Source organism: Nyctereutes procyonoides, unplaced genomic scaffold (genome assembly GCF_905146905.1).
Source record: "Nyctereutes procyonoides isolate TBG_1078 unplaced genomic scaffold, NYPRO_anot_genome, whole genome shotgun sequence".
NCBI classification, from domain to species: domain Eukaryota; kingdom Metazoa; phylum Chordata; class Mammalia; order Carnivora; family Canidae; genus Nyctereutes; species Nyctereutes procyonoides.
In genome coordinates, this window is record NW_026575034.1 from 10396075 (window position 1) to 10410248 (window position 14174).

At 53.4% G+C, this 14174-nt stretch overlaps 1 protein-coding gene across 1 annotated transcript in view; it reads left to right on the plus strand.

The window, feature by feature from the left end:
- SERGEF (secretion regulating guanine nucleotide exchange factor) overlaps positions 1 to 14174 on the plus strand; it is a 218582-nt gene that overhangs the window by 204305 nt on the left and 103 nt on the right. Inside the window, 1 exon segment of the mRNA XM_055317851.1 lies at positions 13922 to 14172. Coding sequence (XP_055173826.1) covers positions 13922 to 14172 — 251 coding nt within the window.

A 14174-nucleotide genomic window follows, 5' to 3' on the forward strand; every position in this document is an offset into this window, starting at 1 on the left:
TAAATATCTATGAATGAATGTTTGACTTCCCTTCTAGGGAAGATGCTAGAAATCACTGAGTCTAGGAGTTTTCAGACTGTGCTCTGGGAAGCTCTAGGATGCTGTGAAGCCTGTGGTGGATGGTGGGGGGCTGAGCACAAGGGGGCTCTGAGCCCATCACCCCTGCTGCAACCACAACAGCTTCAAGTGTTACCTGTTCTAGCCCCTGGGAAGTTGAAAACAGTTTAGCTAGTCTAACTCCTACATCAGTGGCTCTCAAACTCTGGCGTTTATCATAACCTTCCAAGGCAGACCATGACGGCTGGTCTGACAGGGCACCAGAACTCTGGCTTTAACAAGTGCAGATCGTCACCGTCAGGCCATGGCTTGAGGAACAGTGGCCTACTACCTAGCACTGGGGAAGGTAAGACCCAGGAAGAAGCAGAGGTAGGCTTGGCCATGCAGCCCATAGGCACATAGGCCCCGCTAGGAGTCTAATCTTCCTGGACCTCAATCCACTGCCCTCCCCCTGTGCCACCAAGGCAGCAGAGCCAGGAAACAAGTGACACCGTGGAGAATAGCAGAGTGGTTTCCATAGCAATGCTCAGTGGCTTGGGCCTGTCGGGACACCTCAATCACTGATCTGAGCTCTCAGCCGCAACTTGTGTGAAGTGTTACCTACTTGTTCCATGCAAGGGGTTTTAGGGGATGGGAGCAGAGTAGGGATGGCATGCTTTTATCATGTGCCCTGTGCTGGGGATAGTCCCAAATGTATGTACTAACAGCTGGAGCAAGAGAGACCAGACCAAGGAGGACTGGGAACTGGATCCTGGGCAGCAGCTGGGGAGATGGGGGAGGAAACAAGTGTCGACCATGCGTGCATCACAGTGTGGACTCTATGCTAAGCACGCTGCACATCATTCGGGGGGAAATATGGTAAAGGAAGGATGATTGTCCTTATTTACAGATGAAGAAACCAAAGCTCGGAAATACACAGCCGCTAACAGGCAAGGTCAACTCCAAGCCCGTCTGGCTCCATAGCTACTGAGGAACAACAGTTGTTTCCAAATTCCCTGGCCCATGGAATGAGAACTTGAGATGCATGCTGTCCAGCGGACTCTTCCTGCTTAGGGCAGGGGAGCGTCTGCCTGCAGGGGACTGGCTGGGTGCTTGTTCAAAGAGCAAGGACAGGCTTGGCCAGGCTGAGAGAGCCAAAGGCTGCGTCTGACCAGCCGCTAGCTGTAACGTGTCTCTTCCGCACAACTGAGGCTACAGGCACTCTACAAACCACACGTGCCTTGGACACAGGCTGCCCTGACTGCCCCCTGCAGACACCCCTCAGCGTTCTGGTGCCCCCTGGGGTGGCCTAACCAGCTCTTTGACTGGGTTTCCCTCTCAAGGGAATGAGCTCCTCCTGGGGCAAGTGACACCTATTCATTCCTAAAACAAATATTTATTGAGCACCTTTCATATACCCATAACTATTCTCAGGGCTGGGGAAGTAGCACTTGAACAAAATGAAATTTTTGCTCTCATGAAGTTTTCCGTTCTAGTGGAGAGACAAGTAAATATGTGATGGGGCGGTGTGTGCTAGGAAGGAAAATAAAGCAGTGTCAGGGGACAGCAGGACGGGGTTGAGTGGTCAGGGAAAGTTCTCTGAGAACATGGCATTTAAACTGAGCCCCGAATGCAGGGGGTAGGCCTCCATGTGGATTCCTGGAGAGGAGTGTCCCAGGCAGAGGGAGCAGCCAGTGTGAAGGCTGAAGCTGGAAGCCAGACTGGCCAGTTGGGAACAGCAAGGAGGCCACCGTGGCTCTCAGGAGGAATGAATGGGACCGATGCCACGTGGCAGCAGTAGGCATCAGAGAGGTAGCTGGGGCCCAGCTGGTACGGAACCGTATAGACCAAGGTCCAAACTTTGGATTTCCTTCTGAGCTGAGATGCCACTGGAAGATTCGCACTCTGGGGACACATGCTGGCCTCCACCCTAGAGCTTCTAGCCCCCTGGGGGAACAGGGGAAGCTGTTCCTTGGGACCGAGCCCACGGGAGGCAGAGTAGTCCCAGCGAGGGAACAGTCACGTAGGCAGGGAGCCCGGCGGGCCTCCCCAGGCCTCCCCAGCTGCAGTGTGTGGTCTTCTCGGGCCCAGGGCCAGAGGGCCTCTCCGAGCCGCCTCCCTCACAGGCCCTCAGCCTGGGCGGCCTCACATTCCCTGGGAACACGTTTGTTGGGGAGAGTCTGGCGGCAGGGCTGCAGCATTTCTCGCGCGGTGCAGCCCCCCCACCAGGCTCTGGGATTGCCGCTCCGCTCCTCCCGCTGACACCTGCCCCAGGGGAGGTGTCCCCGGCCCCACAGCCCTGGCCGCCACTCACCAGGCTGAGGGGAGGGTGCTGCTTCCCTCCGGACCACGGGGAGAACTTGGGTTGGTGGGTTATAATTACCCAAAAGGGTAGTTTTGCTTTCAAGCATTTTATGTTTTTTTATAAAGTAGGGACCTTTACAGAGGACGGTTGTATTCATCAGCCTGTGTAGTATGCACGCGTCCCCGTCATGCACTTCCGCTCAAGAAAATGCAAAAACAAGCTGGACTTCAGCGCAAGGAAGGCACCGAATCAGGCGCCTTGGAGTCCTAAGCACGCCGATGCCTCCTGAGCTGCCCACGGCTCACCTGGGAGCTCCTACGGTGTCATTCCCGCACTTGCCCTCTTCTCACTCAGTTCACAGTCCCCCAGGCTCACCAGAAGGGTCTTTGGGACGGATGTTCATTCATTCATTCATTCATTCGTTCGTTCATTCATGTCCAGAACAGAACTCTCGGGTTTTCTCGCCCAGCCCAGCCTCCCCCCAGGCTCCTCAGCCTCATAAATGTTAGTGCTGCTGCAGTGAACCCCCCTTCCACTCCACCCTGGGTCAGACCATCGGCAGGTCCCGGATGCCGTGCTATGAGGGTAGAGGGAATCTGTGGGAACCACGGCCCCCGGCCCCCAGCCCCCAGCCCGCCCCTCGGCACGCGGGAGCCTCCTGAATGCCTCCCTGGTCTGCCTTTCCCCGCGGCCTTTTCAGGTTAAGTCAGATCTTTCAGTCCCGGCTTAAACCTTCCAGTGGCTTCTCAGCATTCTCCGAATCAACCCCCAGCTCCTCCGCAGACCTCCCTTGCCTCCTGCCAGCCTCACACCCACTCCTGGACCCCACCCAGGGATCCTACCCAGGCGCAGCAGCCTCCTCCCTGTGCCCACTTGGGGACTTGGTGCTTGTCGTTGCCTCCGCCCGGAGAGCACGTCCTCCAGGTGCCCCTGATGGGGCCGGATGTGCCTGTGGCCGGCTCCTTTCACCTTTCAGGTCACAGCTCAGAGGCCACCCTACTGGAGAGGACTTCCCCACCCCGTCCTTCTCATCCTGTCATTCCACTCTGTTTCTTTATAGCTCTCATCACCAGCTGCATCCCGTCAGCTTGTGCGTCTGCTTGCTTGTTGCTCCCCCTGCAGAACGTGCGGCCCTGGAGGACGCGGCCTGCGTCTTATCCCCGCTCTACTCCTCCCGCTAGAGCGCGCATGAGCCTTCGGGCGCTCTGTAACTGCTCCTCCGCTCGTGTGTTCACTCTGCCGGATAAAACCATAAATAAATAGATGGGGCACGGAGCACTTAGGACAGTGAACTATTCGTCTGATGCTGTAACGGTGGATGCATGTCATCGGGTATTTGTCAAAACCCAGAGAGGAAGGTACAACATTGCCAAGAGGGGCCTCTAATGTAAACTGTGGGCTTTGGGCCGCAATGATGGGTCAAGCTGGGGTCCTCACCTGTAACAAATGTGCCGCTCAGGTGCGGGATGTTGGTCGTGGGGAAGCTGTGCATGTGTGGGGACAGGGAACTTTCTGTACTCTATGCTCCATTTTTCTGTGAACGTGAAACTGCTCTAAAAAAATCAAGTTTTCTTAAAAGGAAAATAATACATTAATGTAAATTAAAAGGATTAATCCCTTAGGTGTTTTTCCTATTATATTTCCTTTCTTTTTTTCTTTTTTTTTTTTTTTTCTTGACTGTCTTGAAGTTCAATAAAAATTTACTATCTGGGGGCAGCCCGGGTGGCTCAGCGCCTTCGACCTGGAGATCGAAGGATCCAGGATCCAGGATCGAGTCCCACATCGGGCTCCCTGCATGGAGCCTGCTTCTCCCTCTGCCTGTGTTTCTGCCTCTCTCTCTCTCTCTCTCATGAATAAATAAATAAAATCTTAAAAAAAAATTTACTATCTGAAAAAAATAGAGACTATTCCCAAAAGGCTTTGATCCTTCTGAAGAACTGGCCACCGCTCTCCCAGGTGCCTCGATCTAGCACATGTGCTGCCTGAGGGCTGCTTGCCGTGTGCCCCGTGCACCAAGCTGAGTGGGCTGCGGCCCCACACGCAGGGTGGATGCTCGGCAGGCATCGAGTGAGTGATGGAAAAGCAAGGGCGATTTCCTTCTCAGGCCTGTTATATCTAGTGGCTTCTCCCTAGAGCCCGATGTTCCGGTCTGCATGTGGATTCTTCTGGCCCCGACTCTGGGTTCCAAACAGACCTTCTCACCCGCACCCTCACTGCTGCTCTAACTCCCAGCCTCCTCTCCTGCACACGGGTGGTTCCCAGACAGGCACAGAGAGAACAGCGTCGAGACGCTCAGTCGGTGACCAGGTTCTAGAAATGGCAGGAGTCCCGCTGCCCCTGGTCCCGGAGCTGCATCTGTGCTGGTGCCCCCCAGGATTACTGTGTTCATTTAATAAGATGATAATTAATGGAGACAACCTGAAAGTTCTGGCCAGGCCCAGAACAGCCGCACACAGGCCAAGCCAGGCCAGGGGAGACAGCACAGATCCTCATGCACAGTTTAGGAGTATACGCAGGCTGTGGGCTCAGCAAGAGTCAGCAGACTTGGACTCCAGCATAGCTAAGGTGACCCCAGGCTTAACTGATAGAATCAGCCTCCGGGACAGGGTGTTCATCTTGCAGGGCGCATGGTCCCTAGAGCCCTTGGCCAGGTCTGGGAATGACCAAGAGAGAGATGATGGCAACCTGGGACCCCCTGAGACCAGGGTCCCTGGTTGGCTGTGAGGACAGACCACCAGGTTGTACAGGGGATGATACGTCACCTCCAGGGAAGAAATCTCAGAGGATAGGAGAGCTGCTTGCCACACTTGAAGGAACCGAACTCCAGAGGTGCCAGCCTGTGCCCTTAACGCTCCACCCACCAGGGGCAAACCCCAGCTGGCAGGACCAGGCCGCACGCCAGGCCTGCTCATGTCAGCATCTCTCCTAGCCTGTTTCTTCGTCCACAGAGCGTGATCACAATGCCGTCTTCCCAGGGCTGCCCTGTGAAATGGGCTGGGTCATGCAAAAGCTCTGGCACCATACGTGGTCCTAGTAGGGCCTCGACAGGGCACATTGCCTTTTCTGTTCCCTCTCCCGGTGCAGCCAGCAAGCCCAGAAAGCCAGCAGTTCCACAGGGAGCACGGAATTCAGAAAGACAGTCTGTGGGGAGGATTTCAGTTGTTTATAAAACAGGCCAACACGTTTCCACCTCGTAAGTTCTAAATCCATCATTTCTAGCTCCCCAGATCTAAGAATAGTCACCCAGTGGAGCCAACGTGCCGCGTGCCACAGCACGCTCTCCGCGCAGGTGACTGGGGAAATGTAGCCACAGCAGCCCCAGCACCTCCTACTCCCGGGGGGGGGGTGGGGGTGGGGGGGTGGCGGGAAGGCTGGCCTCTGCCTCTCCCGGCTTAGCTGTTTCCACACCTCGCCCAGACTCAATTTTCTTTTCCATGCAGTGTTGATCCTCACCGGGCCGCCCTGACCATCCCATGCGGTGCCGGCAGCGGTGCAGAGGGGCTGCGGAGAGCAGCGGGGAGGTGTGGAGGTGCAGACCTCAGGCCAGTACTGCCCCACTCTGGGCCTCAGTTTCCTCTTATGTAATGGGACAGAAATCGACAAAGAACTGGACAACTTTCTGAGATACGGGGTTTTAAAAGAGGTTCTCAAGCAGCCCCAGCCTGGCAGCCTCAAAATGAGACCTGTGGGGGCAAATCCAGGAATTCAGCACATTTGTCTTTATCATCTGAACCAAGGCTGTTGGTCTCTCTGGTCTGAGGGAGCCTGCGTGGAGGCCTGGGGCCTGAGTGGGGATGCCCCGACTCTGCTCTTCGGCCTCCACATTCCTCCGTCTCTCATACACGTCCACGCCTACTCACACCACCACACAAGCTCTCTTCCCAGACTCTGCCCACTGTGGGAGGGCCCGCACCAGCTGGGGGCTTGGAGCCTCCAGCGGCAGGCCACCTGCTGCTCTTCCAGGCAGGCTCCCAGCCATTCCAGCCTTCTCCCTGTTAGTGAGCGGAGACCGCTCTGCCCGTGGCACCTCCCCACTACATCCACAGGCTTGCTGTTGGCCCTCCAGGAGAGAACAAGGCAGCTCCACTCTCTTGCTTAGCCATTCGTTCATTCGTTCACTCGTTCATTGGGTTATTCCCACAACAGGTATTAAGTACTAATATATGCTAAGCAAGGTTTAGGCGCTGGGGCACAACAGCATACAAAACAATGCCTGCTTTCAAAGAGCTGTGTTCTAGTCAGGAGAGAGGGAGAGATAATGATCAGTAAAAATATATTTATAAAGGAAAATAAAGCAGATGAGAAGACAGAGGTGGAGGGGGTGTAGATAGCCATTTCACACAGAGCTGTCAGATAAGGTGAGGTTTGAACGTGAGGGAGGGAACCTGTAGTTATCAGGGGCGAGAGCATTCCAGACAGCAGGAACAGCAAGTGCAAAGGCCCTGAGGCAAGTACTGTTTGAGGAACAGGAAGTCAGTGCAGGATAGAACACATGGGCCTCAGGTCAGAGAGGAGCTGCTGTTTATGTGAGTAAACGGAGAAGCCACTGGAGGATTCTGACCAGAGCAGTGCCGTGTCTGACTTAGGTTTTAACAGGATCACTGGGGCTCTGTGTGGAGGACAGACAACGGAGCGGCGAGAAAGGCACGCAGAGGCCCGTACGAAGCCCTCCCAGAGTTGCAGCGCGAGGGGACGGGGCTGGCAGGAAGCGGCGGGGTTCTGGCTGTGTTCTGAACGTTACCTCCTGAATCCCTTCCTCCCCCGCCCTCCTCCTTTCTTCCGCGTGGACACGCAGGGCTCCTCGTCGCCCTCAGCCTTCACCCCCAGTGCCTTCCCGGTGCTGCCGTGCACCCGGTGCGGAGGGCCCGTAGGCCAGCCTGCCTCCTCTCCCAGCCCTCGCTGAGGCCACGTGGGCCACAAGCCCAGGACACCTCCAGAGTGATTCTGTGGGCGAACAGCCCCACTTTCTGACTGTGCAGTGGCTTCTTCCCGCTGCCTCAGCTCGTGCCTGAGGGCGTCATTGGCCTCTTGCCCCAGCGGCCCGGGGGGGGGGGCCACTGTCCTCGGGGCCGCTCTCTGTAGCAGCTGCCCCTGTCCTGGGAGTGACGGGGAGAGAGACTTGCAGCTCCCTGCTCTTGACGCCTGTGGCCGGGGCGGCTCTGTACAGGCCAGCAGCCAGGCACAGGACCCGGGTTGATGGCACCCGGTTTCAGCATCGTGTGTACATGTGTGCCCCTCCCGGCTGCTCTCCAGACAGAAGAGCGGCTCAGAAAGGCCGTGAGCAGGGCCCAGGTCCACATGTGCTACGTCCCCTCGCCTGTCCCGTGTGCCCTGTTCTCAGCACCCCACCCCATCGGGCTCACAGCCTGGTGAGACAAGTGCAAATGTAAATTTGTGAGGTCTTTGGAGACGAGGTGAACTGTTAGTTACCGGACTTCTTTGCCCGCATTCCTCCCGCCGTCCTCCGCCTACCAGAGGCAGGAGGGGCAGGGCCTTCCTGACCTCCTGAGGCCTGGGCTAGAGAGGACCATATATGAACAGGAGAGGCCCGGGGTCACACTGCCCAGGTTGGACTCCAGTTGGGTCTGAACTCAACTAGCTCTGTTACCTTGAGTGGTTCATGCCATCCCTCTGGAAAGTGGGGATGACGTTAGATTGTACCTCACAGGCTTGTTGGGGGGGATTCAGTGAATTCAGTATTCAACACGGGGCCCGGCATACACTAAGCATTTGGTGATTTTATGCCATTTCACGTGGTTTGGCAGTAGGGAATGAGCCTGAGACTCGGGAGTCATGGATTCGAGTCCTGCTCAGAGTGGCTGTGTGACTGTGAACAAGTTATTTCACCCCGTTGAGCCTAGTTACTGCATCTGTAAAACGGAGTTTGTAACACCGTCAAGGTTGCTGTGGGGATTAAGTGCCATTTGTGTGAAATTGGGAAGCACCATCCTGAGGGGGCAGCCATCATCCTTGTGGCTTGAGATGGCAGCTAGGGCTCCAGCCACCACACAGATTCCCAGTGGCAAAGGGTGCATGCCATCCGTCTTTGAAGGCAGGGTGCTGTAAGCTATTACAGAACATTCTGGCTTCCATCCTATTGGCCATACCCAGCTGCAAGAGAGGTTGGGAAATGTAGTCTTCACTGTGTGGTTCCAAATGAAGCTTTACTACACGTGCTTTGTCACATGCTCAGGTGTTTGCCCCTCTTCAGCATGGCCCTCCAGCAGAAATGCGGCCTCCTCCCTAGCACTGGGCTATAATCCCGGCACCATAAGGCCCTGTAAGGACCCAGGTTGCCAAGAAGCTCAGGCAGGTGCCACAAGGCCTGAACAGATTTGAGTATTGTGTCCAGCCTGTGCCAGGACCCTGCCAGTCCCTAGGTTCCGCTGCCTGCAGGGCTCCTAGGCTGACGCAAGTGTGGTGGGCCACCAGCCCATCACTTGTCACAGCGTAGATGGATCAGGCCAACTCCATTGAGCCCCATGAGGCTAGGGAGTCCCCCAGGAACTGTGGTCTTTCCACCCAAGGCCCAGCCATGTGCCTCGGGGCCAGTATCGCAGATCTGGATCAATCAGGTGGGTTTTACTTCCCCAAGGACCTGGTGAGCGCCAGGCGTGCTGCAGAGAGCCCTCCGTAAGGCCAGGAATCATCTGCAACCTACCTGTTTTGAAAACTGGGCATTCCATATTCCGGTTAGCCTAGGGAGAGGCCTACTGTAGGCTACCCCCCTTCTTCTCACCTCTTCGTGAGAATAGCCTGCACAGCAGCAGCGTGCGGAATCCAGAGGGTCTTCCCATCCTCACGGTGCCTCTGAAAAGGCGGCCCTAAGTGAGGCTGGAGGGGGATAAAGGGAACCCATTCTAAACTGCTGGAGGGGCTCAGTACTTCAAGGTGTCGTCCGTTCAGGGGCCAGTCCTTCATTTTCAAAGTTCAGCAGCCTGGTTTCTTCCTATAGGAAGTGTGTTTAAAGTGTTCAAAACCCTCAGCTTCTTGTCATTCCAGCCTGGGCCTTCCCATCTGCTTTGACACTGGCCTGGCCTTCCTCGCCGTTCCCCCCTCTCTCCGTGGTGTGCCTCATACGTGGGCAGGAGCTGTCACCAAGTGTCAGGCACTGTGCTGGGTCTTTGTATATGTCAACTCATGTCGTGCTCCCCCCAGCAACCCAGCGATGCAGACGGGGACAGGAGTGCCATTGTCACACAGATGTTTGGGAGTGTGGGACCCAGGACAGCACTGCCCAGTCCGCGGTGAACAGCGTATGTTGACACATGTCCGCCAGGGGCCAGCAAGGTCCGACCCGCAGGCCAAAGCCGGCCTGCGGCCTGTTGTGCTTGGCCTCGCGAGCTAGGAATGGTTTCGAAAGGGTTATGATAGAGAAGAAGAATATGCAACGGAAACCAAATGAGGCTCTCAAACCTCAAATATTTACTATCTGCCTTTTTAGAATAAATTTGGCAAGCCCTGGTATGTAATATGCAGAGCTGGTACGGATTCTGGAGCCACACCGCCTGCCTCCTGGCACCTCTGCGTCATCATCTATGAAATGAGGATCATCTATGTAGCATGGCCTCACAGGGCTGCTGGAGTTAAACGAGATAACCTAAAACGCCCAACTTCCAGTAGGCTTCTTGGGAAGTATTGGGGGAGGACATCTCCGGCCCCTTGCCAGGCTTCTCGACCCAGTGGGCATGAGAGGCCTGGCTCGAGGCCTCTGGCTCCCCGGCCCCTCGGAGCGCGCTTCCTTGGGCGGAGGAGAGGGCCCTGCCAGCTGCCCGTCGTGCCGCGTCCTGCCGGCCGCCCAGCGCTGCCTTCCTCCCACCGCCGCTCCCGCTGACCGTCAGCTGGTGCTGCTCACCAGGGCTGGGCACCAAGCCCACGCCAGGTGCCGGGCCGGGCCCGCAGGTCCCGAGCCGCGTCCGCCCCCCGCACCGGGCCTCGCACCCACCTGGCCGACGGGGCCTGTGACTGTCGGAGCCGCAGCCTGGGGCCTGTCCTCTCTGCGTGCACTTCCTCGCTCATGGGCCAAACAGGGGGACATCTGTGTTTCCCCAAACCCAAGCTTTTGGCCGGTGACTGCCTTCCTACTAGGGACAAGGAAAAGGAAGGGTAATCCCGGGCCAGCCAGCCTCTCCCTGTGAAAAAGTGGTCTGTGAAACAGATTTTCAGTGGATAAAGAATGAAATGGAGAGATTTTAAAAAATAAATAAAACCATCGAAAAATCGAAAAAGAGTATTTCCTGATCCGGATAAGGATGGGTTTTCAATTCTCAGAAGCAGTGGAAGAAAGTATAAAAGATCAATGTATTTTACTACAAAGAACCATAAGGCTTATGTTTTCTATCAGAAGACCCAAAACAAAATTTTAAGTCAGACCGAGAAAAAAACACTTATGCCAGCTATGGCAGAGAAAGAATTTAATATTTTAGGAATTAATATTCCTAAAATAAAAATCTTTAAAACAAGAAGGCTCTTAACAGAGAATAAGAACAAGTATTTATATAATACTACGTGCCGGGCACCATTCTAAGTATTTTATACATACTTACTCATTTAATGGCTGTAAACAACTTTATGGTGTCAGTGCTGTTGTCCCCAATTAACAGATGAAGGACATGAGGCACAGAAATGCTAAGTAACTTGCCCAGCGTGACTCAGCTAATAAATAAAGGAGCTGGGATTTGAACCCCGACCACCTGTCTCTTGGGTCTGACACTTAAAGCCTTCTTTCTGTACTAAACAGGAAAAAGATGTGAAGCAGACGGTATACAAAAGAGGAAATACAAATATTTGAGAAACATAAGAATTATTTTTCAGTTTTGATGGCAGTGAAAGACCAATAAAAACAGTGATATATCTTTCCTGTCTTCAAACTAGAGAAGATTTCTAAACGGTAGCATAAGCAATAAATACCAGCAATCCTGGAGTAAAAAGGAGACTTCCACAGGTTGCTGTAGTTGTATTCAGGTGGCCTTTCTGAGAAAATACTGTGGAAGCACTCAGAGCAGTACTCAGGAATCTCAAAAACGTCCATGCCCATTGACGAGGAATTCCCGTTCTAAGAATCTAGTTTGAGAAAGCAATTAGATGGCCAAAGATTGACGTGCAACGATGTTCTCAGGGATATTATTCCAAATAATGAAAAATTAGAAACAACCTATGTATCTGATAATAGGATACAGGTTAAGGAAACTGTTGAGTCTCCGCAATGGACAATTTAGACAATCATCTGAAAGAAATGTGTTTAACAAAAGATACCATAAGCAAAGCGGAGAGACATAACCATGGACTTTTGGGAAAAGACACTTAAAAGGCAGAGCACAGTGAAGAATTGTGTAAATAAAAGAATACACAAAGAAAACGTACAGATCGGCGAGAAAAAGGCAACCAACCAAAGAGGAAAACAGGCAAAGAACGTACAGAGGCAGTTCATAAGAGGTGACTCGGGACAGTCCCTCTCACTAGCAGTCAGGGAAACGCAGATTCATTCATCGTACGGATCAGCTGTTGGGGCTGGAGGGGAGGACAGTAATTAGGCCATACCGAAAATCCCAACAGGAGACTCCACAGCCTCACACTTGTAGGGACCCACCCTTCACAAGCACCGCTTTGTACAAGGAGACGTGCTCAAGAGTGTTCATGGTAGTGCTGCTTACAATAGCAGCAATATTACTATCATTGTATAATATTCTTACACATCATATATTGCGTAATCATATATTATATTGCATAATAAAATAGCGGCAGTTATTACCACGAGAGAGCTGTCCATCGGGAGGGAGGCGGATAAGTAAAAATCTGATTTCTCCATCCCAGGATACTACGCGCCGTTAAAATAAACGAACTAGACCTGTAACTCTCAGCTCAGATAAATTTCCAAAAGCAAAGCTGAGTGTAAAGAACAAGTATAAAAAAAGATATCTCAGTGATGCTATTTATGTAAATCTTTAAAACAAACTAAAAACATTACACAGTATTTAAGGACACATAGGTAGAAAGTATAAAACCAGCCTGGCAGTAATGAACACCAGCTTCAAAACAGTGGCTCTTTCCCGGGAGAAGAAGTGGCTGGAGGGCAAGAATGGGAGGCAGGGCTTAGTCTGTATTTTTATGATCGATCTTTTTTTTTTTTCTTTTCTTTTTAAGGGAAGGGTTGAAGCAGATACAGTAAAATGATGACTAATGTTCTGGATCTGGCTGGGGTAATGTGTCTTGTCTGTTAAATTATTTTTTGTACCTTTCTGCGGGTTGAACTACTTCAAGATTTCAAACAAGTTATTTTTAACTTACTTTTTGAATAATTTACAGTTCTGTGGATAAATATTTGTGTTACAATAGTAAGGGACAAAAGCAGGACAAAACATACACAAGTATTTACAAATTTCACCAATTAAAGATCTCTAAAGAGATTATCTAAAATATTCATCCTAATGGCAAGACTCAAAGTCTGCTTTTTCTTTACACCCATCCATATTTTCCATTTTTTGTCATGAAGATTAGCATTCGTTTAATAAACTGGACAGGAAAATTTTTCAATGACTGCAGAAAAACATGAGTGAATTTGGCCCTAGGAAAGGGTCTAAAAGCTAGAAAGAGGGTGCTGTGATGGGGCGTGGGCATCACAGGCTGTCAGAGAAATCTGCGCTCAAATGCTGGCCTGGAGACTCCCTGGCTCTGTGACTGAGTCCATTCTATCTTTCCCCCATTAGTGAGCCTTTATTGAGCACCAGCTGTGTACTGGGCTAGGGATACAGCAGTGAACGGAACATACACGGTCCTTCCCACCCCTGTAGAGCAGATAGTCTAGTGAGAGGGAACAGTACGCCCACCACGACATTCCCGTGAGAGAAAAGTCCAAGGGTGATAAGAAGCACCTGAGCTGGATTGGGAGGCCCAGTACAGAGAGGGCCTGGAGAGAAGAGAAGGCCCTGCAAGGCGTATGTAAGGAAGCCAAAGAAGGCAGGGGTTCTGGAATGCAGTGGGGTGGAGAGGAGTTGGGTAAGGGGAGGCCAGGAAGGCAGTCAGGAGCCAGAGCTCACTCAGGGCCTCTCAGGCTGCGGAAAGGCCTTTATGAGGATGTGGGAAGCACTGAAGGCTTTTGAGCGGGGGAGCCATGCGACAGACCTGGGTTGTCAGAGGTGACCGGGACGTTCCTCGATCCTTGAAGGTTGGGGTGGGTGGTGAGCAGCCCGTTGGCCCGTTGGCTATCGGCATGGCTCACCGAGTAGGAGAGTGGTGCTGGGATCAGGGGATGGCGGAGATGGAGAGACCGGGAGGGATTTGAAGTATTTCGAGGCAGAGTTGGCGGGCCTTGGACGATGGTGGGTGGGGGCTGCTGGTAGAGGAGGTTAGAGTGAGGGAGGGGCCGAGGAGGAAGGTCAGGGGGGTTGGCGGGAGAGGGAGACCCTGAAAAGGCTGTGGGGGGCAGGGTGGCAGCAGGGGTAGTGAGCTCGCCACCAAGCATGGTTGAGCTTCGGTGTCTTCACCCGTAAACGGGGTTTATGGTCCCCCGGGCTCCCAGGGTGAGTGTTGCAGCGCTGTTCTCAAAACCTCTTCTAGAACAGTCTTCTTTCTCTTGCACAGGAGGGACGTGTTACTCTTGGGGCTGGAACGAGCACGGCATGTGTGGGGATGGCTCCAAGGCCAACGTCTGGGCCCCGAAGCCCGTAGAGGCTCTGCGGTCGTCACGGGGACTCCTCGTGGGCTGTGGGGCTGGCCACTCCCTGGCCCTCTGCCAGCCGCCAGCCCGCCCTGAGTTGGACCAGCGCCCCACGGCCACCAGCTCTTCCCCAGATGCCACTGAGGACACTGAATCTCAGGAAGCCGTGGACAAAGA